The 25,822-nt window shown below is 40.1% G+C and overlaps 1 protein-coding gene across 2 annotated transcripts in view; it reads right to left on the reverse strand.

Annotated features, from left to right (window-relative positions):
- Nucleotides 1-6,630: 6,630 nt before the first annotated feature.
- Nucleotides 6,631-25,822, reverse strand: part of TLX1 (T cell leukemia homeobox 1) — a 29,343-nt gene continuing 10,151 nt past the window's right edge. For both annotated transcript variants that reach the window (XM_085606482.1, XM_085606481.1), the window contains exon 3: nucleotides 6,631-8,415. In XM_085606482.1, coding sequence (XP_085462608.1) covers nucleotides 8,193-8,415 — 223 coding nt within the window. In that variant the 3' untranslated portion in view covers nucleotides 6,631-8,192. The remainder of the gene's footprint in view (nucleotides 8,416-25,822) is intronic.

Genomic DNA, 25,822 nt, shown 5'->3' on the forward strand with positions numbered 1-25,822 from the left:
ATGTTCATTTTATGCAGCAATTCTTAGTATTTTAAGTGGATGTAAATCAGCAAATGTTAGGAAAACGGTTAACCATGGTTTGTTATTAAAAAAAAATTAAACAACCACGATTTGAAACTTAAAATTGGACTGAAACTGAATATGTTCATTGTAGTTTAAATAATCATAAAAGTCTCAAACTGCTCTTTTTAATTTATATAAAATGATTTCAATTTGAAAACTGTTAATACTTAAGCACTTGTTTGCTTGCTGGATCTCATGACAGTTCAAAGAGAAAGCCTTTTTCTGTTGCAGGTTACTGTTAGAGAAATGTGTTTTGCCAACTGCTATGCTTTCTTGCTCCTCTTGTCTTTAATAGATTGGCCATTTAAACAGTTTCCGAATGAGAAATGACGATGGGATCTATGTAATTAATTGTTTAATAGTTAGATGAAGAGGTTTGGGTCCTCCGGGAGGGATGAAGGTGACCGGCCGAGTCTGAAGTAAAGAGGTCAAATGGAAACTGGTGGTAAATAGATGATAAATAAAAACACAGAGGTTCAGGGGCTAACCACACAGAAAACAAGTCAAAGAAAAGAAACAGAGAAGGCGTAAGTGAATAAAGTGTTACACTGCAGAAAGAGGAGATAATGAAGAAGGAAAATAAACAGGGAGTAGTATGTTTTGGAACCTCCCCTGGGAAAGGTAACAAAAAATGAAAAAATGTAAAAAGAAAATAGGAAGAAAACTGCAGCGGGGGGGGGGGGAGATTGAGAAAAGCAAAGAAACAAATCGTCTTGGTGAATACTGTATGAAGGCAAAAGGTATTCGTGAAGATGGATCAGACTATTTAGGAGATGCTATTTATCTCGAACATTTTGTAAAAACGGGTTGGGAATTAGTTTAACAAACGATATTTTCCACTTAGTTTTTTTCTCAAAGATCATATTCAACCATTAGCATATTATAAAGGATGTTGTATGCAATGCTTTCCATGACTGGCCTTACTTACCTTGCTGTGAAAGGCAGACTTCTGATTTTTCCACATTATACTTACTTTTCTTGCCACAATTTAATTTATAAATGTTTCCATGGCATTTCAATGTTAACTTTTAACTTTATTCAATATTCACTTTAATATAGTGATTACAGGCTCAATATTTTTTCTTAGTAGCCTGCTCCTGGTGCTGCTGAATACTGGGAGTGTTAAATACCACAGCTGCCTGGACAGGATTCCACCTCATACCTCTTTCTCACACCACCCTAAACCTGCCTTTTCGTTATCTCGCACTTGCAGTTTATTTTTTTTAATCCTGCTTTATTTTCCTATCTTTCTCCCTTTTCTCTTTTTTGATTTTCTCTCTCTTGCACTAAAGGTGTGATGATGAAAGATAAGTCCTGGTTCCAAAAAACGAGGGTAAGTGCAGGCCACAGTCAACACCAGCCCAATGCAAAGAACTGCAGCCTCATTTTTGATTATTCAGTATGCTAAAAGGTCGGTAAGTGGTTTGACTTTGAAACACCAATACATGCTCTCGAATAGATTTTATGTATGTTGGTTTTTTTGCATTAGTTAATGTATAGGACTTGAGACAGAGTCATAGTGTAAGCATTTATATTTCTTTTTTTACGAAGTCTATGTATTCAAAAGATGGCATGTAAATAAATATAAAGTAATCACATATTCAAATACTTTGCTAAACCTAAAAGAATGAGATCAAAGAAAACATAAGCTATCAACAAGACAAGTTTTAGTGTGGTGAGGCTGCAGTTTATGTTTGTTCTCTTAATACATCTTGCCTTGTCCGTTGTTACCCATCAATAAGGCTCCATTACTAATGTGATCAGCTTAATGTGTCCAGTAACGTTGGAGAGAGATATGAGAAATGATTTTTAATAGGATGTTTTATGCTGTAAAACATGTTACTTTGGTGTAATGGTTTTTAAAAGACCGAACACTTGAATAAATAAATTTGAATTTGAATTTGTTGGAGAGAGACACATATTTTAATTGTCTGGCAGAAAGCAAGCAAGATGTATTGGCCTTCTGTGTACCCATTCCTACTTGGCAATGTAATTAAGGGATAAGGTCATGACTCAGCAAGGTCAGGAGGTAGCATGAAACGTAAAACCAGACATGAAATAAGAATAACATGGATACGCAAGAAAGGATCATGTTCAGAGACCTGACGAATGTGGAAGACAATGGCGACTGAGGCTGAGATACAGAAGCCAGTTCTTCCATGTCAGTCAGAGAAGAAAGGCCAATCAGAACAATGGAAGGACTACATGCAGGATAGTTTAAGCAGTAGTATAATGGAAACAAGTTGTCTGGCAACTACTTGGTCACGGTATTTGCATTGTGTGCACCTTTGTTTTGTTTCCCCTGCCTTTCCTTCATGTTTCTTTGTGCTTACCCACATCATCTATGAAGAATACTCCTCTGTCAATCTTGGCATCTTCTACCTCTGGACTTAACCAGACGTTGCTGTCACAAATACAGTCTCCTGGTGCTCCAGATTCTCGGGGACGATCTCTGGTTACTTCCTTAATTAATCATGAGTGCTACCTATTGGCACATCTGATGAGTAATGTGAACATTGAGCTTTTACATTTTGTCATTTATTCATGCCTATTTTTATACTCAAACTGTGTGTGCAGACTTGCTATCCTTATGGCTTATATGGTACCATACCACGCTATACTCTGGGAAGGAAAACCTCCAACCTCCAGTATGTTTCTCTTCTTCTTCCTATCCATCTTTAACTATTCACAAGAACCTTTAGGTTTTAGTTTCTTCAAGTCTCAACCCATAGCTCTGAATTAGTGGATAGGGTGGAGTGTGGCCCATTTAACATACAACCATATTGTTCATAAGAAATGGTAGCCAGAAACACAAGTAACCCTTCTTGTTTCAGACATTTCTAACCTCATCACCTATCAAAACTTGGATGCAAGTTTTATCACCGAATCATGTCTCACATCCTCGTACATCCTAGATATCATTCTTCCAAAAGGCTACAGATTTTAGCATGCAGACCATGCTGATAAGATGAGAGGAGGCATCATTATCATCCATGAGGTATCCTAGTCCATAAGTAAGCAAACACAACTCAACTTCATGGAGCTCCTCACATGCCACTTCCCACTCTCTGCATCTGAGTCCACTAACTTCCACCTCACCTACAGATCTTCTAGACAGAACAAGATCTTTTTATTTGGAATCTCAGATGTCCTCACCACCTCATCCATCTGAATTCATCCACATCACCTTCCTCAGAGATTTCAACCTCCTAGACAACTCAAATATAAAAAATACAAGAAACTCAGTCCTCAACCTCATCAACACACTCAATGAAGTACAGCATGTCACCCAAGTAATATACTCCAAAGGCTACATCCCAGACCTAATTTTCTTGAAATCACCAACCCAAGACTTCCACACTCCTGGGATGAAATGATACCTTTCTATTCCCATCGCCCAACTCTCCATCCAACCAACACATTGAGGTACACGCAAAATAGAACAACAAACCTTCAGATACTTCAAAGGCTTCTCAATAAATTATTTAAATATCATACTCATTTTTCACCTTGACAGTTTCACATCAGACATATGCGCACTTCTAAACAACTTCCGCGGAATTCTGGAAAAACATGTGAACACCCACACTCCAACTAAAACACCATCATGCAAGCCAAACCTTTCAGCAGCATTGTACTCAAAACATCTTGCTGACAATGAATACTTCATCTTTAGATAGAAAAGACAAAGGTATTAAAATGGAACCGACAATGTCACCCTACTGAAGTCCCTTCATGTAACAAGTGGACTTGGCCAAAGCCATGTAATATACCGTAAAATAAGCTGTCAACAGAAACTGAGTATGCTTCAAAACAACCAAGCATAACATCAACCCCGTTTGACCCTCATATCCAAAACTTAATGGAACAATTAAATTGTATCAACCACTTCTTCGATGAAGCAATACAGACTATTCAACAGCACATCAACAATACCAAGCCAGACAACTCTGTGCTGCAATCCACAATGCTCATTCTTCAAATCTGTGTCTCTCACAGGCCTAGTGGGCATCCTCATCTACTTCAAAGCCATCATCTCACTCAGTATCTCTTATGTTCCTGAAAAAATCATATAGCGTTAAAATCAATTAATTAAATAGGTAGCCAATTCGATTGCGCCTTGCCTTCATAAATACCTGAAATGCCTGCATTATCTCTTAAGACTTACTTTGCCTTTAACAGCTTCATTGCTTACAAGATATCACCTTTAAAGGCCACAATAATGTACTCATTGTTTTCACCTAGGCCATCACTGTCTATAATTAGAGAATGATTTCCTGGGAATTAAACCTGGGCAATATTCATTTGTATTACACAGGAGGAATTGCGGTTTCTAATGTTCTTGGCTGTTGTTTTGATCCACCCCCATTATTTCAGGCGCAGGGCATTTTCTAGGCAAAGCTGATAGTTGTATTAAGATTATGAAACTATTTTTTGTGATGTTTCTGTTTAACTTTCTTATAATGATGAACTTTTTCTGAAAATGAATGCTTTGTTACAGGAAGCATTTCTTATAATATTTGTATTTCTATTTTTTAAAACTACCATGTGAGTTAAGGTTATGGTACTAATGCCCCTAGAGCTTAATTAATCTCAGATAGTGCCAGTTACATCATACTAATGAGCCCCATACAGGTGAAACATGTCTCTGATTGTTAAACATGTTTGACAGATCTCTTTTTTTGACTGATAAAGACAAACTTTCAGAGACTGCCTATAGATTAAGGGTTCAATTCACAAACCTTTTACGGATGTAAGTTTTACTTGGCATAGTAAATTACTTTGGCATAATGGTTTTTCATGTTATCTGCTCTTTATTGGCAAACTTTATCTCTTAGAAGTTTCTGAATTGCAGATATTTTTAATTTTCTTCAGCCCACAATTTATATTTCTAGTTGTCTGTAAATGAGCATGTTTTCATCACTTTAAACATGGATGGATTATTCTTTATCTGAGAATTTATCCAAAATCAAGGGACCAATTTAGAGCAGAATACTACCTATTCAAGTGGAGGGCATACCCCTCCCACCCCTCACAGCCCAGGAAGACCCATCAGAATGCAGATGAATGCAATTGCAGTTGAGTGATCTGTTTTGTGACTGTCTAGAGGGTATGCACAAATGTAGCTGTCACCCAGCCCAACACAGACATGTATTGGAAACAGACTGTCAGGCGCATACTGCAGTACATGCAGAGAAATGTTCACTTTCTAAATGTGTGCGTAGCTAAAATAGTAAAATTAAATCCAACTCCACCAGTAATTAGAATTCATCAATACCATTTCAAGCATATGAAACATCAAAAAGTTACTCCTCTCTGATCAGGAATTACCACTTACAAAAGTATAAGGAAATTCCCAAAGCTAACCTATGAGAGGGTTGGGTGTCACAGCTGTTTGCCACTACCAGGACATGTAAAGAATAAAAGTACATGTCTGACCTTTTGCTTATAAAGCACCCTGCCCTTAGGAAATCTTATGGCCTACCTTAGGGGTGACTCAAGTAATAATAGGGGACTTTAAGGCTGATTCAATTGCTACTGTTTTGATCTTGTTTCCCTCCGTATAGAGTACTAGATTTGAAAAGTGTATAACTTGAAAAGTATCCAATGTATTTTTATCATTCTGGTCCTGTTTTAAACCAAAAACAAATATCTATTTTTCTAAACCAAATGGAGTCTTTTTGTGGTGTATTCATTGTTTTACTATGGATGTGTGTTGCACAAATACTTTACACATTGCCTCTTTAGATAAGCCTTACTGCTCTGCGCCAAGCTACCACAGTGTGAGCACAGGCTATCTTTTAGTGTGTACTTAGCTGACCCTGACAAAAGTGGTGGTTCCTGTCTGGCTTTGGTGCATACCTCAGCCAACTCATTTTATTTGAATGGATGAGATTTCTCCTCACGAGGTTGCATTTTATTCTTGTCCACTTCCTGCTGGCATGTCAAATCCAAGGACCATGGTTTATATCTATTCCCACATGCCCATGCGATGGTATGTCCAGACAGAGCACTGTGCACTTTATCTAATTTTGCATGCTTTATACTATCCACAGAAAACACTTCCTTATTCCGATACTACGTAGATCCAATATTAGATCTCACAAGGCAGCTTTCACTTTTTTACCGCAATTAGAGAGCGCTGGGGTGTGTAATGCTGTGATTAATTTTCTAAAATGCTCTTACCTCACTAGAAAGAGATATTGACATGGATAAATGAACTATTGATGTTTCTTTGTAACTATTGTGATATTTATTCTTGTATTAAGATCTTGCAGTTGTGTTTGTATATGCAACTTTAATTGTTTTTTCATCTTATTGATTGCTTTTTTATTAATGTACTGTGTTTGATACGCACTTATATGGTTGTTATTGCAGCTGAATAAAGTTTGATTTGACTTGATTTTTAAATGTGTCCTCCCCAAGGGAAGTAATGTTGATGCAATACTGGTAAACGAAATCAGTGAGCAATGGCATGTTTTCGTAAGATCCGTACGTACATAATGGCCACATCTGTTCTGTTCGGATTCTCTCACAAGCACAGTATGAAATTAATATGAAGAAACATTTTATAAGTGCATAATTTAATTAAAAAAGAGATAATGCATTTAAAAATTTCCTTGGAAAAATGTGCAACACGGATTCCTAAAGCTGACAGAAGATAGGTTACAATTGACAAAGAAATGCCTGGATTTTCATATGGAAGTGCTTGCAACATCAACTTCAATACATGATTGTTGCCATTAATTCTCCCTAAAGCTAGCAAAGATGAGCTGCGTGTTTCTTTTAGTCATTAGATGACTATTGAAACAGTAGACAATGCGATGAAAGCAGAAAATGGGATAGAGAGAAAGAAAGAACAATACAAAGAACGATAGAGAAGAAAGAAAGAAAGAAAGAAAGAAAGAAAGAAAGAAAGAAAGAAAGAAAGAAAGAAAGAAAGAAAGAAAGAAAGAAAGAAAGAGTAAAGCATTGTCAAGTAAATGAAGAGAGAAAAGGACACATGGAAAGGTCAAAGAAAATGAGAGGATAGGAGGCAAATAATAAAACTGTAAATTGAAAGAAACAAGAAAAGGAAGAGAAGTATAGAACAATCGAAAACTAGAAAGAAGGTCAAACAAAAAAAGAAAGAAAGGAACATGGGAACAAAGAAATACTATCTAATCCATCTTTAAATACTTCAAGGGCAAGTAAAGCCATTAAAATGGCAGCTGGAGGACACGTTATTTTTGTCCTGTGGCATGGCACTGACTATCTTTCGCTAGTCTCAGTTTTTGTCAACACTGATCTTTTTTTACCTAAAAAGAAATTAAATTAAATACAATTGTGAACAAAAATTCCCAACAAAGATGCCTTGGTTGCAGGAGTAAACTAATACAAAATATCCACGCTGGTATGTTTAGTTCGTGCTGTTTTTCTGATATCGATTGTTGTTAGTTGCACAAATGAAGTGTGTCTTTAAATAGAAGTTGTGCAGTGATAATCGTTCACTTTCCTCCCTTAAACTCTTTGCCCTGTAACATACGATGCCATCCCAGTAGGCACCATAGGCATGTGTTCAGGGGTACCAGGGTCAAGGTGGCTCTGCTCCAAAGTGCTGTGATGTGCCAGCATGTCAGTCTCACAGTAACGCCTCTGTGCAGTGATGCTCAACGGAAGTGACGTTGCCAGCATTATCTTCTCAGTGATTGAAGTGGCCAAAGGTGGCAGTGGGGGCACCGAGGAGTGGGCCGAGGTTTTCTGCTGGGTTTTTAACCCGGGCCCTGCATGAGTTGTCTGAGAGAGAGAGGCCAGTGAGAAGGGGAAAGGTGCTCTCCTAGCCTTCTCAGTTGGCCCTTTAAAGGAATCCTTGCAAAGCTGTCTCTTCTCTGACGTCTGTCGAATCCGCTGGTTTTCTGAAAATGGCAGACCAAAATCTTTTACAAATATATATGGTATGTCTGAAATGGAACTCAAGGGTGACATTTACGGAAGAATTCAATTTTTATGAAAAGAAAGAGAAGGAAGGCATTGTTGGGTGCCCCTGTTCTCAGGAGGTCTGCAAGTTCATCCTATGGCCCGGAAGAGAGCATGAGTCAATGGCGCGCCCATCTAAAATAGTTTTTTGCCTCAATTGTCTCCATTAAGGGTCATTCGCAGGCGGAGGCTATGGAGGTGACGCTGGTGATCTTGGAGGAGTCGTCAGACCAGGGCTGGAGGTTCTGCAGGGCAAAGAGCGAGGAGTTGTGGATGCAGATGGGGTCTGCCTGCAAAGGCTGGTTGATGGACTTCTGAAAGGCTTCCTGCTGCAGCTGCATGAGGATCCGGTTGGCCTGCTGCCTCTCCGCCTCCCTCTCTTCCGCAGTTTGCCGCCTGTAAGTAGAACCAAGTTGGTTTGTGTCAGGGATTTTACAAGATTTACAAATCAGCATTTTACTAGCATTATCCGTTTTCGATTCCCAGTAAAACAAGTACAAAAAAACCAAAAATCATAACAGGGTGCAATCATGCTCAGAAATAATTCCCACTGGCAACAGGGCACATAAAATAACCTAACACAGTTGACGTGTCCTTTAGTTTCAAGCCTGTTCAGGGCTGTTTATGAACATTCCTCCTCGCAAAAGTAATGATGTTGGGCTGAATATTAACAGTAAGATATTTAGAGGGCCAGGAACTGCAGACGGGAAGTTTTTATATATTTATGCAATATTTGGTGCAGTTAGAGGCATATATTGTCATCAATTAACAAAACTAATGAAGGACATTATATTTGGGCGCCATCTTTGAGTGTGCAAATGGTTAGTAGAGTTTATCAACAAGGACATAACATCAGTTTGTTTTGTTAATTGATGACACTATATGTTTGTTTGCTTTGAAGGCGTCTGTCGACACTGACGAAGGCTTATGCTGAAACGCGTCTGTTTTGATTTTGAAAGTGCACGTTAAATAAATCCCGATTTGGATTCACACCAACGAGAGTGCTGGTCATTACTATTATTGAGGCAGTGGAGCAGGAGATTTAAGCGGTTCGGCCACCGCTGGACCGGGCACCTGCTCCAAGAGTGCGAGTTTAAGAAGGCAACTAGGAGGAGCAAGTAATTTTCATGAACCCGCACAACCGCGACAGCCGGGAGAAGCACCACCGCCGTAGCTGGACTACAATCAACCCAGTCCACAGTAACGCAGAGGTAAGAAGAGCGGCTGCAACTGCTGAATGAAGTACGCGGTGTGAGCGTGTTGGGAGTGTACGGAAAGAAGATTATCTAATGTTTAGTGAGACGGCTCGCCACGAAGTGGCAACAGGGATTTTCAAAACCCGGCCAGGGGGAAGTACACAGGGCACAGAGCGAGGGTTCAACATTCAATGCGGCACAAACAAACATTAAAAGTAAATACCAGCAACTCGAATGGCTTCGCGAAAGAGAAATTAGAAAGTGGTGGGAAGCCACTTCCTTACAGCACTATATCGATGTAAATAGGATACTGTTATGTCCTATCTTAGTGTTGTGGTATGTAGTGATGTGGGGGTGTTACCTTTAAGGTTGAGAGCGAGCGTGTTTGGAATGCCACTAGGTGAGTGGCATTCGGGTTCGGGGACAGTTGCGGTTGGTGCAAGGTGAAGTGCAACATTGGTCTCCTGCCGTTGTGAAAGAGAAGTTGGAGTTGGTACATTCAAGGGCAAAGGATTACTATGACAGGATCCATGGTGCCAGGGAAGTAAATATTAAAGTAGGGGATTGGGTGCGGGTCAGGAAACCGTACAAGGTTATTAAGGGGGAAAGCAAATTTGATGTGCCCAAACTGGTGGTAGAAGTCTTAAGGAATTCTGTAAGACCTGAAGATGGGAGAGTGTGGAATCTGAAAGACATAGCGGTTATTGGTAATCAGATTCAGGATGGAAGAAGTCAGGTGCAGGATCAGAGGGGAGATTTTGAATGGATTAAAGATCATTTTGAAAATAGTTGTTTACAGTCTCAATTAGCTATGGAAGGTTCGCATGATGGTGAGGTGGTGCAGAATGGTATGGGCGGCGAGTCTACAAGTAAGGGTACTGCAGATGCTTCTTCTGTTAGGGAGGGGGAAGGGTCTGTGGTGTATCAGTCAATCATGGAACATTCTCAGGGAAGTGTCAACGCTAATCGGGATGGTACTGGTGGTAGCAAGAGGAAAAGAGTTTTGCCTAGTTGGCTCAAGAAATACATTGTGTAGTTTTGTTTGGGTTTACGTTTTGGTGATTGGTCCTAGATGTTTATTTTTTTTAGTTATGTGTTTTGTTGTATTGTCGGTTTGTTTGTTATTTTATGTTTTGGTTGTTGGTGTCGTTTTTGTTTGTTAAGGGGGGGGGATGTGTTATGTCCTATCTTAGTGTTGTGGTATGTAGTGATGTGGGGGTGTTACCTTTAAGGTTGAGAGCGAGCGTGTTTGGGACGCCACTAGGTGAGTGGCATTCTGGTTCGGGGACAGTTGCGGTTGGACCAGGGATGGAGTGGATGTGTGTCCTGGCGCTCACCTGATATATATACATATATATCTGCCTTTTTGCAATAAAGGATTTTGCCTACAATCGGTAATCTCGTCCTTCACTACAGATACCAAGGGGCTTGCGCATTTACACGGTCCCGGCAGAAGAAAATCCGGACCCGGATCTTCTAAGTGAATGGGCCGAGTACACGGCGGGATCTTCACAGGGAATGCCGAAGATCCTAATTAAATTTGCCTGGCGCAACCGCGAAAAAGCCTTGAAAGATATAGAATCTCTGGAAAACAGCATTTTGGAAATAGTAGAACAAAGTAAACACGATGAAGAGAAGAAAATCATCAAGAAATGCCTGAATGCCTATGAAAAGAAAATTCAACAAAGAAAACAACAGAAGTTTGAAAGGGATGCTCGTGATTATGAGCAAAGCAGAATATTGACCTTTGCAAAAAGATACCATGCCCAGCGCAGGGACTTGTAAACAGCAAAGAGGAAGGTGATTGAGTCCTGGGATACCTCTGAGTCAGAAATAACAAGTGCAGAACAGTCGGAGGAGGAGGGACACACTGGGGGCCAAAATCAAAATCAACAACAGCAACATTCTTTTCAAGAGGAATCAGACAAACGTGGTTGAGAGGGGGCAAGGGGAGACCCCCGGAACAACAAAAAACAGGCGAAACAAGAGAAGGGGCGGCAGGAAACACAGCAAAGAGCGATGGAATAAAAGAATGCAAAACTAAGCAAGGACAATCCATTCATTATAATTGTCATGTTTAAGGTCACCAGAAACATTTTTATACTGTTTTGCTATGTTAATTTTGTATTTGGCACTTTAACAATTTAGAAAATTGTATGTGAAATTAAATTTCGACTTCATATGGAAAGTGTAATGCAACATTAATATAAGTGTTAAAATTTTAAAGTAAACATGAATGGATATGTACGGGGGATTAGATTTCCGAATCTCCTCTACAACATCGTAACAGGGTGCTATACGTCAACCCCAAATATCCTAATATTAAGACACTGTACAGTTATGATATAACATGAAGATAGACCGAATTTGTAATTTGTGTTTTCTGTCTTTGGGAGAGCACAAAATAATACGTATATGGATTCAAATTTCATATTAACAGTCACATGAGAATCAATGGGTAATCTGTGGTGTTTTTCAAGGTGTATGAATGTTCTTTCCTTGTTGAGAATTGCACTTTAAGTACCACTTCTGCCTTCCTCAAATAATGTTATCTGCCATTAAAGTTCATTACAAAGTTGTTGTGTCTGTTTGCAGTGAATCTCATTATATCTGTGTTTGTGGGTTTTAGCTCTAGGTCTCTATCAGCCTCTATTCTCCCACAGCTTTTTAACGTTATGTGTCTGATTCTGCAGGGGGTGGAATTAAGACCTAGGGGTTCTTGACCAGCTAGACATAGGCAGCTTCAGAAAATAATGCATTTCCAAAAACAACCATTATTCAAAGGCTTTAAGCCAGTGGTTCTTAACCTGTTAGCTTTTGTGGATCCTCACTGAGGCAATACTGAAATCCAGGGATCTCCTACTGGAATATTACTGGAATCTAGGCACCTCCACTAAATCATTACTCGGAGCTTGGGAACCTGGCCTAAGCAATCTCTGCAATTTGAATCTCAGAGCAATACTCAAAAATTACAGAAACAATTATACATCAAATACATTTTTATATTAAATTCACAAATATAGAAACCTTCAAATTTTCAAGGGAAGGTTGAAGCTTTTCTAAAAAAAAAAAATGTTTTTAAACTGGTTTTATTGATAACAAATTGCAGCATTAAAAGACAATATGCACACATCTTTGGCAAGGTTACACAGGATTTCTGCATTGTTTCACAACTTTCAAATAATCAGGAGTACATAAGACCACCATCTTCAGAGGCATCGCATTCCCATTATGGTTACAGCCGTGTACTCAGGTCAAAACTGCGAGCAACCCAACCACTGGTCCGTATGTCATTGCATATTATCTTTGGATGCCCTGTGTGGGGGCTTCCATCGTCTCACCCACTCTCCCCAACAATGATTGTCTCTCCCTCCGCAGTTCCACCGTAGGAGAAATGCAGAACTCACCCCTATATTTGTTTCACTTTCCCCACTTATGGTCCCATTTTCGTGGGCACCCTCTCCCTTTATACACTGTTTTTTCCGCAATCATGGCACGGTCCATGTCTTTTGCCCAGTCATGTATGTGTGGTGTCGTGTCCACCCCCCACTACTGGGTGAAATTTCGTTTAGCTATAATCCAGCCCATTGTGGCCCAAGACTGCTCCGCCCGCGAGAGGTCAGTTGCCTCGCAGATATTAAGGAGGCAAAGTGTGGGAGATAGTGGAATGGGTTTGTCAAATGCCCTGGAAAGTTGTTGAGTGACGTCCTTCCAATATTGTTGTATGTGGTGGCAATACCAGAGAATGTGTGTGAATGTGCCAGTCTGGTTACATCGCCGGAGGCTGAGTGCATCAGGCCTCCTACCCAACCTAAATAGCAAGTTGGCATCAAAATATACTCTGTGGAGAATCTTGAGCTGGACCAGCCGAAGTCGCATCGGATTCGCCACCTCTCGTGGAGAAGCCAGCGCCTCCCTCCACTCCTCATCGGCTATCTCCCCCAGATCAGCCTCCCAGCTCGACCGTAGTTTCAGCATTGGGTCAGTTTGGTTGTTAATTAGTTTCTTATGCGTGAGGGAAATGGCCTTACGGTCCATTGGGTCCAGCAGTAGTCTGTCCTCTAGCGGCAAGGAATCCGGAATGGGGGTATCCTTAGGGAGGGCCGAATCAATGGCATGGCTGATCTGGAGATATCGAAAAAGCTCCGAAGATGCTAACTGGTACTTAGTTTGAAGGTCCGCAAATGTTGCCTTCTTCCCTTTCACCCACAAGTCCCCCACGGTAGAAATCCCAATCATGTCCCTTTTATCAAACCCCGAACAGGTACTAAGGCGGCCCAAAATGACCTTTCCCACAAGGGGGTAGCCTTCGTCAGGCATCCCTGCCATCCCATCCTAAGCTGGACTCCATGCCACCCTTCCACCGTACGTGCCGTGGGGCCAGTCAAATGTAGCTTCCGATAGTTTGTATACAGGGCCCTGTTGTAGCCCCCCTTACCCATTAGCCAATGGTCCATGCGAAAACTAGGATCATCATGCGGTCAGAACACCCATCTGTTAATGGCTATCAATTGCGAAGCTTGATAGTAGAAGCGAATGTCCGGCAACCCTATACCCCCGTTGTACCATCCCCTGGTGAGTTTATTTATTGCAATCCGGGGCGGTCGGTTCTCCCACAGCAATTCCCGCACCACCGCTTCAAGCTGCAAAAAGTAAGAGTTAGGAATTGGATTAGGAGCATTTTGCAGGGCATAGAGAAAGCGTGGTAGGGCGAGCATTTTAAATAGGGATGCACGTCCCAAGAGAGTAAGGGGCAGTGTCTGCCAATGTGTGACATCTGACCTAAACCGCTGTAGAGGCCCCAGGAGATTTTGTTCGAAAAATGGTGTAGTGTCGGGAGTGATCAAAATCTCCAAATATCGGAAACCCTGGAGCGCTACTGGAATGTCGTAACCTCGAGGACTCTTTTGATGTTAGCCCCAAAGTGGATACATCTGGGATTTGGACCAGTTTATCTGATACCCCGAGTGAGCCCCAAATATATGAAAAATGTGTAACACCCGTCGCAGCGATCACGCTGGAGGGGCAAGAAAAAGCAAAATATCGTCCGCATAGAGCGATATACGGTCTTCATGGTCTCTTGTCCATTTGAGGCCTCTGTTGCCCGGGTCTCCCCTGATCCAAACTGCAAGTGGCTCCAGCACCATGGCAAAGAGGAGTGGCGACAGCGGGCATCTCTGCCTTGTGCCACAACAGAGGAGAAAAAAAGTGGAGCGATGATTGTTCACCGAGACGTGCGCCGTGGGTTGCGTATATAATAGTCTGATCCACCCAATCAGTTTGGGTCCAAGCCCCATACGGGCCAGCACAGCAAACAGATACTCCCATGCTATAGTGTCAAATGCCATCGTGGCATCGAGTGACAGTAAAATCGCTTCCTCTTCGAGGGTGTCTATTCGGCCCAGTGCTCCGTGTACATGTCGCAGATTCCGTGCCGTATCCCGACACGGCATGAATCTCGACTGGTCTGGATGAATCAAATCCTTGAGATATGGGAGCAATCGATTAGCCAACAGTTTGGCCAGAATTTTGGCTTCCACTGTTATCAGAGAAATGGGTCGGTACGGTGTGCAATCTTCCGCTGGTTTGCCTGGTTTGTGAATAAGCACAATGGTGGCCGTGCGAATATCAGCAGGAAGAAGCCCAGATTCAAAGCTTTCATTATGTAAATTCTAAATTTGTTTTTTAATTCTTAAATGGGAAGCAATATGCTGAACTCTCGCATATATATCACTTTGCCTTTTTTTATCCTAATGTGTACTCTCTTTTTGTCTGCACTTCAATTGAGGCCACTCATCATGCATACTATGTTCTGTTTGCTGCAATTGGACTGTTCCCAGGAATCCTGCTATGGATATCGACTTGATTTTCAGTCTCCAATTTCAAATTCTTGCACATTTGTAGAATGTTTTTTTAAGATATTTACTTTGCATGTTGCTTCTTTATTTACATATACTTCATTACTCTGCTAATATGTTTTCATTTTTTACACGGGGTTCACGGACAAGAGGTTAAGAACCACTGCTTGAAGCAAATCCACCAATTAATCTTTTTTTGTGTATTTTATTTCACTTGATTAGGAAATCTCAGAGCTTAGATCCTGGGAGGCTTACATTTTGTTCAAATCTAGAGGCCTCAAGAAAAGTGGCTATTTTCTCATGATCAGCCACTTTTCTTTCAAAACATTATTGAATTTTCATCTTCAGTTAATTTTGTTTGCATTGTAAACCTACTAAAGTATGCATAATGGGGATCCACAGATATGGATTAGTCACATACACTTATAATCTCGATATATTTTGGAGCTGTCTGTCTTTATTTAATAGTTTTTATTCATCTGCATTCATATGATCGCATTCTATAGACTGCCTCTTGCTTTTTACTTTTTCTGTAACAACTAACGATTTTCTTATTACCCGAATTGTAAGTTTCTGAAGTTCTTGAGTAAACATTCTCTGTGATTTGTAGAAAACGAATGAGGAAAGTAACATCAGTAAGCCTAAACCAATAAATATAATATATTGCTGCATAAAGAAAGGATATATTTCTGTCGTTCCAATTAACTCGTTGTTTTATTTCTTAGCCTCCCAAGGTGTACACAGGATTCTTCAGATGCTTAAAAATATATAAATTGAAATTTGAAAAAGAATTGAAATATGTTGTAAGAAAATGTATAAGACGATGGAAAATATCAAATGAGTCTCTTTAATAATTTGAAAGACAGAAATTATAGCACTATGTTGTTTTAATTTGTTTTTATTGAGTAATGGTGGAAGCCAATTCAAGCAGTCAATTTGAAGATATTCTGAATTCTGAACACCACTCACTCAGTCTAGTGATTCCTGGCTCACATTTCTCATTGTGACATATAGCCCTTCACCACATTTGATAATTCAGCCTAATGTCAGACAATTGCCTTATAAAACATGTTTCCATTTGACCACTGCAAGGAGAATCCTTTCCTCATACATCTTAAGTTTTAAGTTCATCTCTGGTCATTATTTTTTCATTAAACTGGGCCTATATTTTCACAGGATACCACAACAATCACAAACCTCTTTTAATCAAGGGTAAACGTGACGGCAATAAATCAATACCATTTAACACTATTTTTGTTGTCATTGCCAGCAAGATTTCCATGATTTCCCTAACACATAAACAAATGCACCAGGTTAAAAAAGAAGCATTTTTCAAGTTGTGTTCCTGCTTCTCTGATAGAGAATAGAGATGCTCTGAAATATGGTAACACTTTATTGATGTGAAAGTAGGAGCCAAATTATTTCTTATTACGTGAACAGCAAAAGTGCTTAATTAATCCCCCATATTTTTTACTCCAGCACATTTTTTTTTTGTAATTAGACCTCGTCTAAGAGAAAGACCATGAACAATTAGAAGAAAACTCTGTTTCTCTCCTTAGTTTTCAAATTAGCAAAAATTGAGCAAACGTACAACTTCCTCTGTTTTTCACAAAAGTCTGAAACTTTTCTTCATATTGAACATGGTATTGAATGAACTCTTTGGGTCTGCTGCACAATACTCCTGATGAAACCTATGTACAACTTAACACTATTTTATGGATATGCTTGTGTTTTATGCTAATCCTAGTACATTTCAATTTAACTTGTCTAACGTACATACATTGTGTGCCTTAGTACACAGTATTTATGTACATGTGAAATCTGCACTCATATTATTAACCAGACCGTTGGACAATGTTAGAAGAAAACAACCAATTCGTTTTTTTTCATTTTATTTGATAGTTCTATTATTTACTTTCCCCTTATCCTTTAACTCTGCTATCATGACATGAATTGGTTCATTTTACTGTACTTTCTGAACAACTTCCACCAGTCTATTTGACTACATTTGGAGCTCAACTGTTTGTTGGAAGTTAGGTTAGAATCTTTTGAAGCATTCAGAAAGTTACTCATATCAGAGTACATTCCAAATGTACATATCATGTAGTTGACCAACCTGTGCCATTGTCCTGGTCACGTCCATTCAGTAATTAAAAATGTGGACTGCATGAAACATTGGCTCTGTTACTCACGTTAGAACACGTAAACAGAATGTATCTACACATAGTTTAGTGTACCTCGTGGTGTGTATGCAAATGTCTGTGTTGCATGTATGAAGGAATTAGTCTGATATAACTTGGGAAAAGATTTAGGAAACAACCTTTTATCTTCTCTGCATGTGTAAGATGGATGCTCAGTACAACAAAATAGTGTATGTCCATGATGCGCCCTTTCTAAGTAACAAGAGTTTCTACAGCACCGCATGCACACTGAAGAGGTAGTACACTCACTCCATGTGTATGCTGCACTAACAAGAAGATCTTGCCATGTGCCACATCTGTCTCCAGTTATCTACACCAGCTCGAGAGCCCATGGTAAGATTACCTGCTCTAAATTAACACGCGACCTTTTGAGATTCCGGCCTACATTTTGAGGACTTTAGTTCTCAATTCAAAAAAGCTTTGTAGCTGCCTCTTCAGTCTTCAACAAGTGGTCACGTGACTATGCATTCATAGGCAGGATAGTAGGATATGTGATCCTTTGTTAAGCAAAATCTAAAAAGCGATTGAAATGTCGTGCTTTTGTTTGAATTAGACGGTCTATGTTAGATTGCTGATTAATATTTTTGTGGTACTTTCATATTATACATTATCTATGCCTGCTTGTCTCTCTCAGTGCAAGGAATGATGTGGAGCAAACTAGCTCATTGTGATGAATGACATAACCCTCTGGTCTTTACAAGAGTCTACAAAGGATTACGTTGGCTTTCCTAAATCCAACATGGAGACGACATGACAGGAAGAAAATCGTGTTTTGACGGGTGAAATATCAAAGACGGCCAACATCTCACAACCTATGTTATTTATTCCACAGTGGGTAGTTTGAGCATCAGTCCAAATAAAAGAAGCATGGGCCATAAAAATGAAATGTTGCCCTTGGGGAAAAAAATTGAGTAAATTCATACATTCCATTTTTTGCTACTTATGTTAAAGAAAAAGGAGCAAACAGTTTTTGTTCCAGAGTTAAGTTTTTCATCAGGGCAAAAACACAGAGCAAAATGATTCCACGCCTTTGTTATTTTAAAATATAAATAGAAGCAATCCATTTTCCCCACATTTATTTCAAATGTGAAAAATTAGAATATGTGTGAGTCAAAGTTAGTGTGTTCCTTTACTATCTCATAAGTAGCATAATCTGTGCAAAATCAGCTTGCTTCCTTCCTGGATCTCTAGTGCTCAACATTTCAGTATTAGAAATGGAGCAAAATGTTTTAACTTCAATCTGTATTACACAAGCAGCAAAGCAGAGATAAATGTATTTCCCCTGTATGTTGCACCATTGCAAAGCTACTGCCAAATGGACTCTCGTTTGCTTGCAACTAAGGCTTTTTAGTTTACATGAAAGAGGACTGCCAATAAACTACGTACGTTTTATGAATGCCCATTCCCTTTTCCCTTGCGGGAAAACAAATGTTTCCAACTGTATTGGATTTTTCTTGCTTTTTCTTGGGCTGCTTTCCCATATAGGGCTATATGTCCAATTCAGTTGCCAGGTAGATTGAATTGTCTAATGGTGAATGCAGGCACATCCTTCAGCGTCATATGTAATGACCTCACAAGTATCATATTATTTCCCATTTGTCCCAACTGAAGTGCGGACCCCATCTCAGAGGTCTGGCATTTCTAATAGGACTGTAGCTTGCTGTTATTCTCTGCAACGTTAGTGACCTCTGTCTGGGAGGAATCCTCTACATTTTCCAGTTCGTTTTCAGGGTGGGTCACTTCAAAACTGAATCCTTCAAGTTTACCACTACAATAGAGTCTGGATTAAAAATGTTTATGCATGACCTTAATGGAGGTCACTAATGCTCCTGTTCCCCCTGCCAGGCCCGCTATCGCCCCACATCCAAAATAGTGTGCTTTTCAAGGGCCTAGACCTAAACAGTGAGATAGAGTGGATTCTGGCTGAGTTCTAGGACATGGGCGATATCTGTCCAAATGCCCAGATGTTTTTAGAATCCATCTAGATGAAAGAAAGAGGGCAGCTAGTGGAATGCGTAGATTGGTTAAACATCTGGGACCCACCCTTGAAGGCTGGTATTGTCAAGGGTGCGAACGCTTAGAAGAGAAGTTGAATATAATAGCCTGGAGAATGTGCTTTTTACATTAATCTGGAAACTACCCAGAGGAGGTAGGCTTTTGTCTTTGTGAGACTTTCGTGTAGGATCAATGATCTGACAACTATTAAAACTGGTTGTTCTCGTGGCAATTTGTGTGTTTCACTCAAGTGGAGGCTGCACAAAGCCTCTAGGATAATCTGAAAGCAGAACAAGACCAAACTTGAAGAGGGTGAAATGCATTTTTTTCAGGCTCATTATTTAAATGTTGGGGTTTTGAGTTCCATGAAGATCCCTTGAAACAATATCAATAATGCCTAAGGATGAAAATGCCCCAACTCAGTCAGCACAGGAGAAAATCCAGGAGGCTCGGAGGTCTGTAACCGATTGTTTGCATAAAGAGTTGCATAAAGTAAAGGTCCGTAAACCTCTTTGAATGTTTTGAATTTATTATGCATGTGATACCACTCTACATAGAATTCGCTCTGGTGTTTTTCTGTTGTTTTTTTTGTTTTATATAGCGCGAACTAGACCCAAAGGTATCAGGGTGCTTTACATGAGCACCCCTTACGTTACAGACAGCCATATTAATTTTTATTAGGCACGGGGAGATTAAGTGATTTGCCCAGAATCACAGAATGGTGAGCATCCCTGCCAAGACTCAAACCCGGTTCCCCAGCTCCGAGGTGGTGTTAAAGGTAATATCACATCTTGGGTCACCCCTAGGGTGTCATGTAGTACAACTTAGATTATAATTAGGGCTCCTGGTTTAATGGTATTAATTTTTCATGATTTCTGTTTGTACTTGGCCCTCTTACTGGTATTTATCCATATTTATTTTACATTTTGAGAATAAATGAAAAGGTAAATGGTATATTTCCACATTTATTGAACTGATAAACATGCACTCATAGTTAGAAGCATGTCGTGTTTTAGCAAATTAAGAAGACAAATATAACAAAACATTATGCCTGCAGGTAAATATTAGCATTATACTACAAATATATGTTAACATATGCCTGTATTTAAGAATATGTCATCCTGTTTTCTTAACTCCCCATGCTGTATATCTGTTGAGTGGTTATCCTGAAATTCATGAAAGACAGCATAAGGAGTCACTCACTAGAATCCCACTTTCTGTATTTTTCCACTTTTAAAAATAAATATAGACAGGAAACACATTATGTTCTGTCTGCATTTATCAGTAAAAATCAGTAAAAAAAGAAAACACAGAGCTTTAATTATAAATAGGGCTCACAGTTTTATGTTATTTTTTTAACATTTCTATCTGTATTTATCTATATTTATTTTTTGCCCATCATATTGGTATTTATCCACATTTATTTGTGTTTTGAGGATAAATGAAGTTGTAAAATTGTATATTTCCACATTTAACTGATAGACATGCCCTCATACTTTGATGACTGTCACATTAATCAGCCAAATGTAGCGAAACATTAAACCCATGGATAAATATTGGCATTATACTACAAATATCTGTTAACATATACCTGTATTTAGGGAAATCGTAACCTGTTTTTTAATTTTAATGCTGTCTATCTGCTTAGCAGTTGTCCTGGAAATCACAAAAGGCAGTCTGGAGAGTCACGTACAAGAAGCACAATTTTCCACATTTTTTCACTTTTAAAAATAAATACAGACAGGAAAGACGTTTTCTGTTTGTATTTATCTGTGAAAATCTGTAAGAATGGAAAGCTTTGAACCTTAACTATAATTCATATTAGCGTCATATTATTGCTCTTGTAGTAATAAAAATCATTAGCATCGCCTCCCTGTTTTTCCCTTATGACTGTTTCTTACACCTCTTCCCTTTTTGCTTTATGTTGCCCCTGGTCCCTGTGTTTTTAGATTGTGTGGAAAGGTATGATATGAATAAATATTTTTGCTCATAGCTTATCTACCGGGCTCAGGACATTACTGCCGGTGTGGTGTGTTTTTTTTGTAATGTGCCTTTGGTCAGTCTATGTTATGTTCAGACTCAAATGAATGCCTTGAAACACAAACTCACTGAAGCCACTTATATTGTGACTTGATAAAGACCCCAGTGTGCTCAACCATGCACTGGATTGCTAAAATATGCACTGAAAAGAATTCTACCTGGTAAAGTTGTACTGTAAAAGAAAATGAAAAGGGAGGAACTCAGTGTGTGGTACATCGTTTTACCCCAATACATAGCACTTGTGTGTGTGAATATGTTTCAGAGTGTGCCAATTCTAGTTGTAATTCCTGAACACGCCTGGTATATATGCGGCTCTGGAGAATAAAGTACATATTTGTGCCTTTTGGTAATCAATTATGTGATCGAATAATTGGTAAATTCAGACGTTGGTGAAAGTCATATCCGTGAACAAATGACTTGGACGTACGTGTGTTTGGTTATGTTGTAAATGATTTGCACTCGAATCTTTTTTTTAAAGAATTACTATATTGATCACAAGAACGTTCTTTGTGATGTATGCTACTGTATTACATAGTTCGTGAATTTAGAGAGCTCTGGTAATACAATTAATCTAAAAAAACATAAATGTGTTAAAAAGTAGTCCTGTAGGTATTAGTGGTGCATTTCTTCTTTGCTTGCATCGGAAAGTGGACTTTCGCCCGGTGGTAAAAGATGGCGCACCTTCTCCCTCAGCACCCCTGGCGGCCATTTTAGATCCAACGGTTTAATGAAGATTTTTTTAACATTCTAAATTAGGGGAAACATATTTTAAGGGAGGGCACACCATTGTTCTTGGAAACGGGTTGGCTTGATGGACTACGCTGCTTTGTCCCTGATCCTGTCCCTGAGTGTCATTTCAAAGTCTAGACGCCATGCATTACCCCGTAGACGTCATCCAGCACTGGCAGCTCCCACAAATGTCCAGGGCCCAGTACCAAAGAGCCAGACCATGCCCTGTGACCGAAACCTGGGTGTGTGACTTCCGGATCTCTCTGCCTTCATTACAAAGAATCCATAGCAGCACAGAGGTCGGGCTTTGTAATCTCTATCATGCGCCAGAGTAATGGGGGTGTTTACGCTGGCGGTCGGTGGAGATGGCTGGGCGCTATAACGGCCCAAAGGAATACGAGCTGTCCATGCACCCTGACAATATGTCCCTTCAGTTAACCATCCCGTGAGCGTATCCCCAGTGGGGGCACTGATTCCCCATGGCTAAACTGGGGAATAACCTTTTGGGTGTATGCCCAGGGGGGCACTCATTCCCGTGGCTAAACTGGGGAATAACATGTTGGGTGTATCCCTAGTGGGGGCACTCATTCCCCGTGGCTAAGCTGGGGAATAACCTTTTTGCGTGTATCCCTAGTGGGGGCACTAATTTCCCGTGGCTAAAGTGGGGAATAACATTTCTGCAATCTCTGGAAAACCCAAACACGTGTAAGCATGTAAGCCTTTCCATGGCTGCTTCGTCTAGCTGTTTTCTTCCTTCAGGATATATCCGCCCTTTTCTCCATAGCGCCTGGAGGCCACTTGGACACGTTTTTAATCAAATTAGTAATAAAATAAATACCGCTCAGCTCCCGGTCTGCAGTCCGCTAACCTGCAGCTCAAATAGCACCCATCTTGGGTGTGCAAAGTTTGTGGCCTCACTTCGGGTCTCGGACCACACACTGACTGCCACAACAGCAACACTCGGCCCCTTGCGTTTATTTATTAATGCACTAATTGTATTTATTTTTTAAGTTTTACACAGGGGCAAATAAGACCACAGGCATTTTGAGATATAATAAATAACAATATTTGGGCCTCACGCAAACTCATAGGAACAGAAGTGAGCGCAGAAAGAACAGAGGAAGGTTCAACTTAGAATCGGTTTACTCCCCACTGCATGTGCGTACGATTCCTGTACCCGTACTGCGGGACTCTCTCACACGCGCCCGCGCGCACACACACCACACACACAGCGTCAACGATAATAATTGCGTTGTTAGATCAGTGCATTGCTCATTAGGAAATGTGTCTTTTTGTTTCACAAATGCATTTGGCCCTTATCAGTTCAGGTTGCGAGCCCCCTTCCAACGTGTGTGTGTGTGTGTGTGTGTCTCTCTCTCTCTCTCACACACACACACAGTATTTTTAATCCAGATTCAGGTCCAATTTGTTTTTCTGTAGCAGCGGATACATGGGAAAAGTAACGCGTTTAAGCCATAAATTGCGCCCCACAAAAGTTTTCAAAATTTACATAAAAAAGGTCATTTTTTAGGTTGTGCCTATATTCTGACAACGCGTAAGCATTAATATATATTACATACACACGCTCGACGCTCTCACAATCATTGCATAAATACAGGTAACATTTGAATGTCAACACATTTTGCTCACGCTTTGATAGCCGTGTTTGTACGTTTGTGTAGACACAGGTAAGTGATATATTTGTTTAAAAAAATGTCAATGGCTTGCTGTTGGTTGCATTTCCATTCACAACTGTGCCAATCTCAAGCTTTAATAACATATTTCGGAAAACAATGTTACAATTAACTTGCAGATTGCTCTCTTCAGATCCCCCAGTCCCCTTTTTAATGGTTTAATTCTTCTGGTGAGAACAGAATGGCAGTTAAGGGTTCTTTGGAAACCTACATTTCGATGACAAGTAGCTTTGAATATCTCATTCCTGCGTTTTTCTGAAAGAAATGGAAAACAAGGAAATAGTATTCCATTGGTGACTTTAAAAAATATTTCGCAAATATATATAAAAAAAAACTGAAGCCCGGAAAAGCATATTTAAAAATGCAGTACCACAGTACACGCGTTGTTTTTTTATTTATGAATTGGACAAAAATGATCGGCTGTTTCAATAATGGATGGCGCTCCCTCAACCACAGCCCTACTGTTTATACATATTTAATACTGTTTTGACTTCACAGATAAATGCATTCCAGTCACCGCCGTCGCAATTAGCGGCGGCCCATTATTAATTTTAGTGAGGGATATTATTCATAGTTAGAAAGACGTGGATCGGCCAGCCGTCATTTAGCAGAACAAATGACGCAGTCAGGTCATAAAACACGCTTTTGTACAAATCGTTAATTGCATTTATGTAAATTATAAGGACGCACGTAAACATAGTTCATAATGTCATGGTCGCTAATGCGTGTAATAATAAATGTGTGAATACACACGTGCGATCTGTTGGCTAGATATATCAATGCACTCGCATAAAACTTATCTTTTAAAAAAATGCATACACTAAAAATGAGTTTTTAAAGCACTGCGTCGAATTATCGTTTTTTGGGGGTTTTTTTGCTAGCACACACTCTAAACTAAATCGTCTAGGCGCTCCAAGTTTTTAAGAAGCCGAGCCAAATAGATATGTTCTCAGCTCACATTACGCAAATTGATTAAGAGAGGAAGGACAAATTCAAACCAGGTGCTCCAGTTCAAAGATTCCAACATAGCCGATCATTTATGCACCGGGAGATTGCAAAATGTTTACTTATGAATATGTATTGCATCGCTCAATGAGCGGGAGGGTGGTGCCTGAGAAGCTACACGTGACAATATTTGTCAAGGACATCGCAACGAAACGTGACCTTACCTTATCTCCTAACACATGTATATTCTACACACGTTAAAATTTCTTTCTTTTTCTTTACAGCCAAGCAAAACACTTGTGGACGGAGCTCATTGTGTCTCTTTTTAAGGCGCTCGTGTACAGAGGCGCGCAGACTCGCAAAGATAAATGCAAACACTCACGGACACGTAGACGGATGCACGCATACACACATAGACGCAGACGTGCACACGCACGCACGTAGACGCGCCTCGACGCCGACGCACAAGTCTGTACATTAATGAGGCGCTCCTTCTGTTCACTAGAAAACAAGGAATGCAACCGACCTTGATGCCTGTCTTTGCACCGCAATTTGGTGTATCATGTTCTCGGTCATTGCACCAAGTGAAATTGAGTGTGTGGGTGTTTGTTTTCTCTAACTTTGACTCTTCATGAAAAGCTCCGGGCTGCGGCGCCTTTAACAATCTGCATGTCTTGGGTAGAGGTCGGATCTCGAATGTCTATATAGGTTGTGCTACGTTAAACTGTACGTATACACAAGCGCGCAAGGGCTACCGTTTTGAAGCTGCCACGGACATTCGTGGGTAAAACGATGAGTAGTCGCCACAGGTCCACTTTGGAGGCAGAAACACGAGTTACTAATCCGGACTTCTTCACTTCGCCGCACTGTGCGATCCTGTGCAAATCACTGTATCTCGCTGAACCACGGGTCACCGAGCAACACTTGAGTGCTTAGAAACAAGTCAAAGGCGAGTGTAAAAAACCTAATAAGAACTGCAAAAATGTACAAAGGTTCAACAACGTAGAAAGGCCTTACTTCGAAAGTTAATGAAAAAGTCAGAGATCGGGGTGCGCCTGACGCAGCCCCTGAAAGAAGCGCACGGCGTCGTCTGCTGAGTTCTGCGGAGCTAAAGAACACGTTTATTGGTGTGTATTATGATTCGC

Source organism: Triturus cristatus, chromosome 1_2 (genome assembly GCF_964204655.1).
Source record: "Triturus cristatus chromosome 1_2, aTriCri1.1, whole genome shotgun sequence".
Taxonomy (NCBI): Eukaryota; Metazoa; Chordata; class Amphibia; order Caudata; family Salamandridae; genus Triturus; species Triturus cristatus.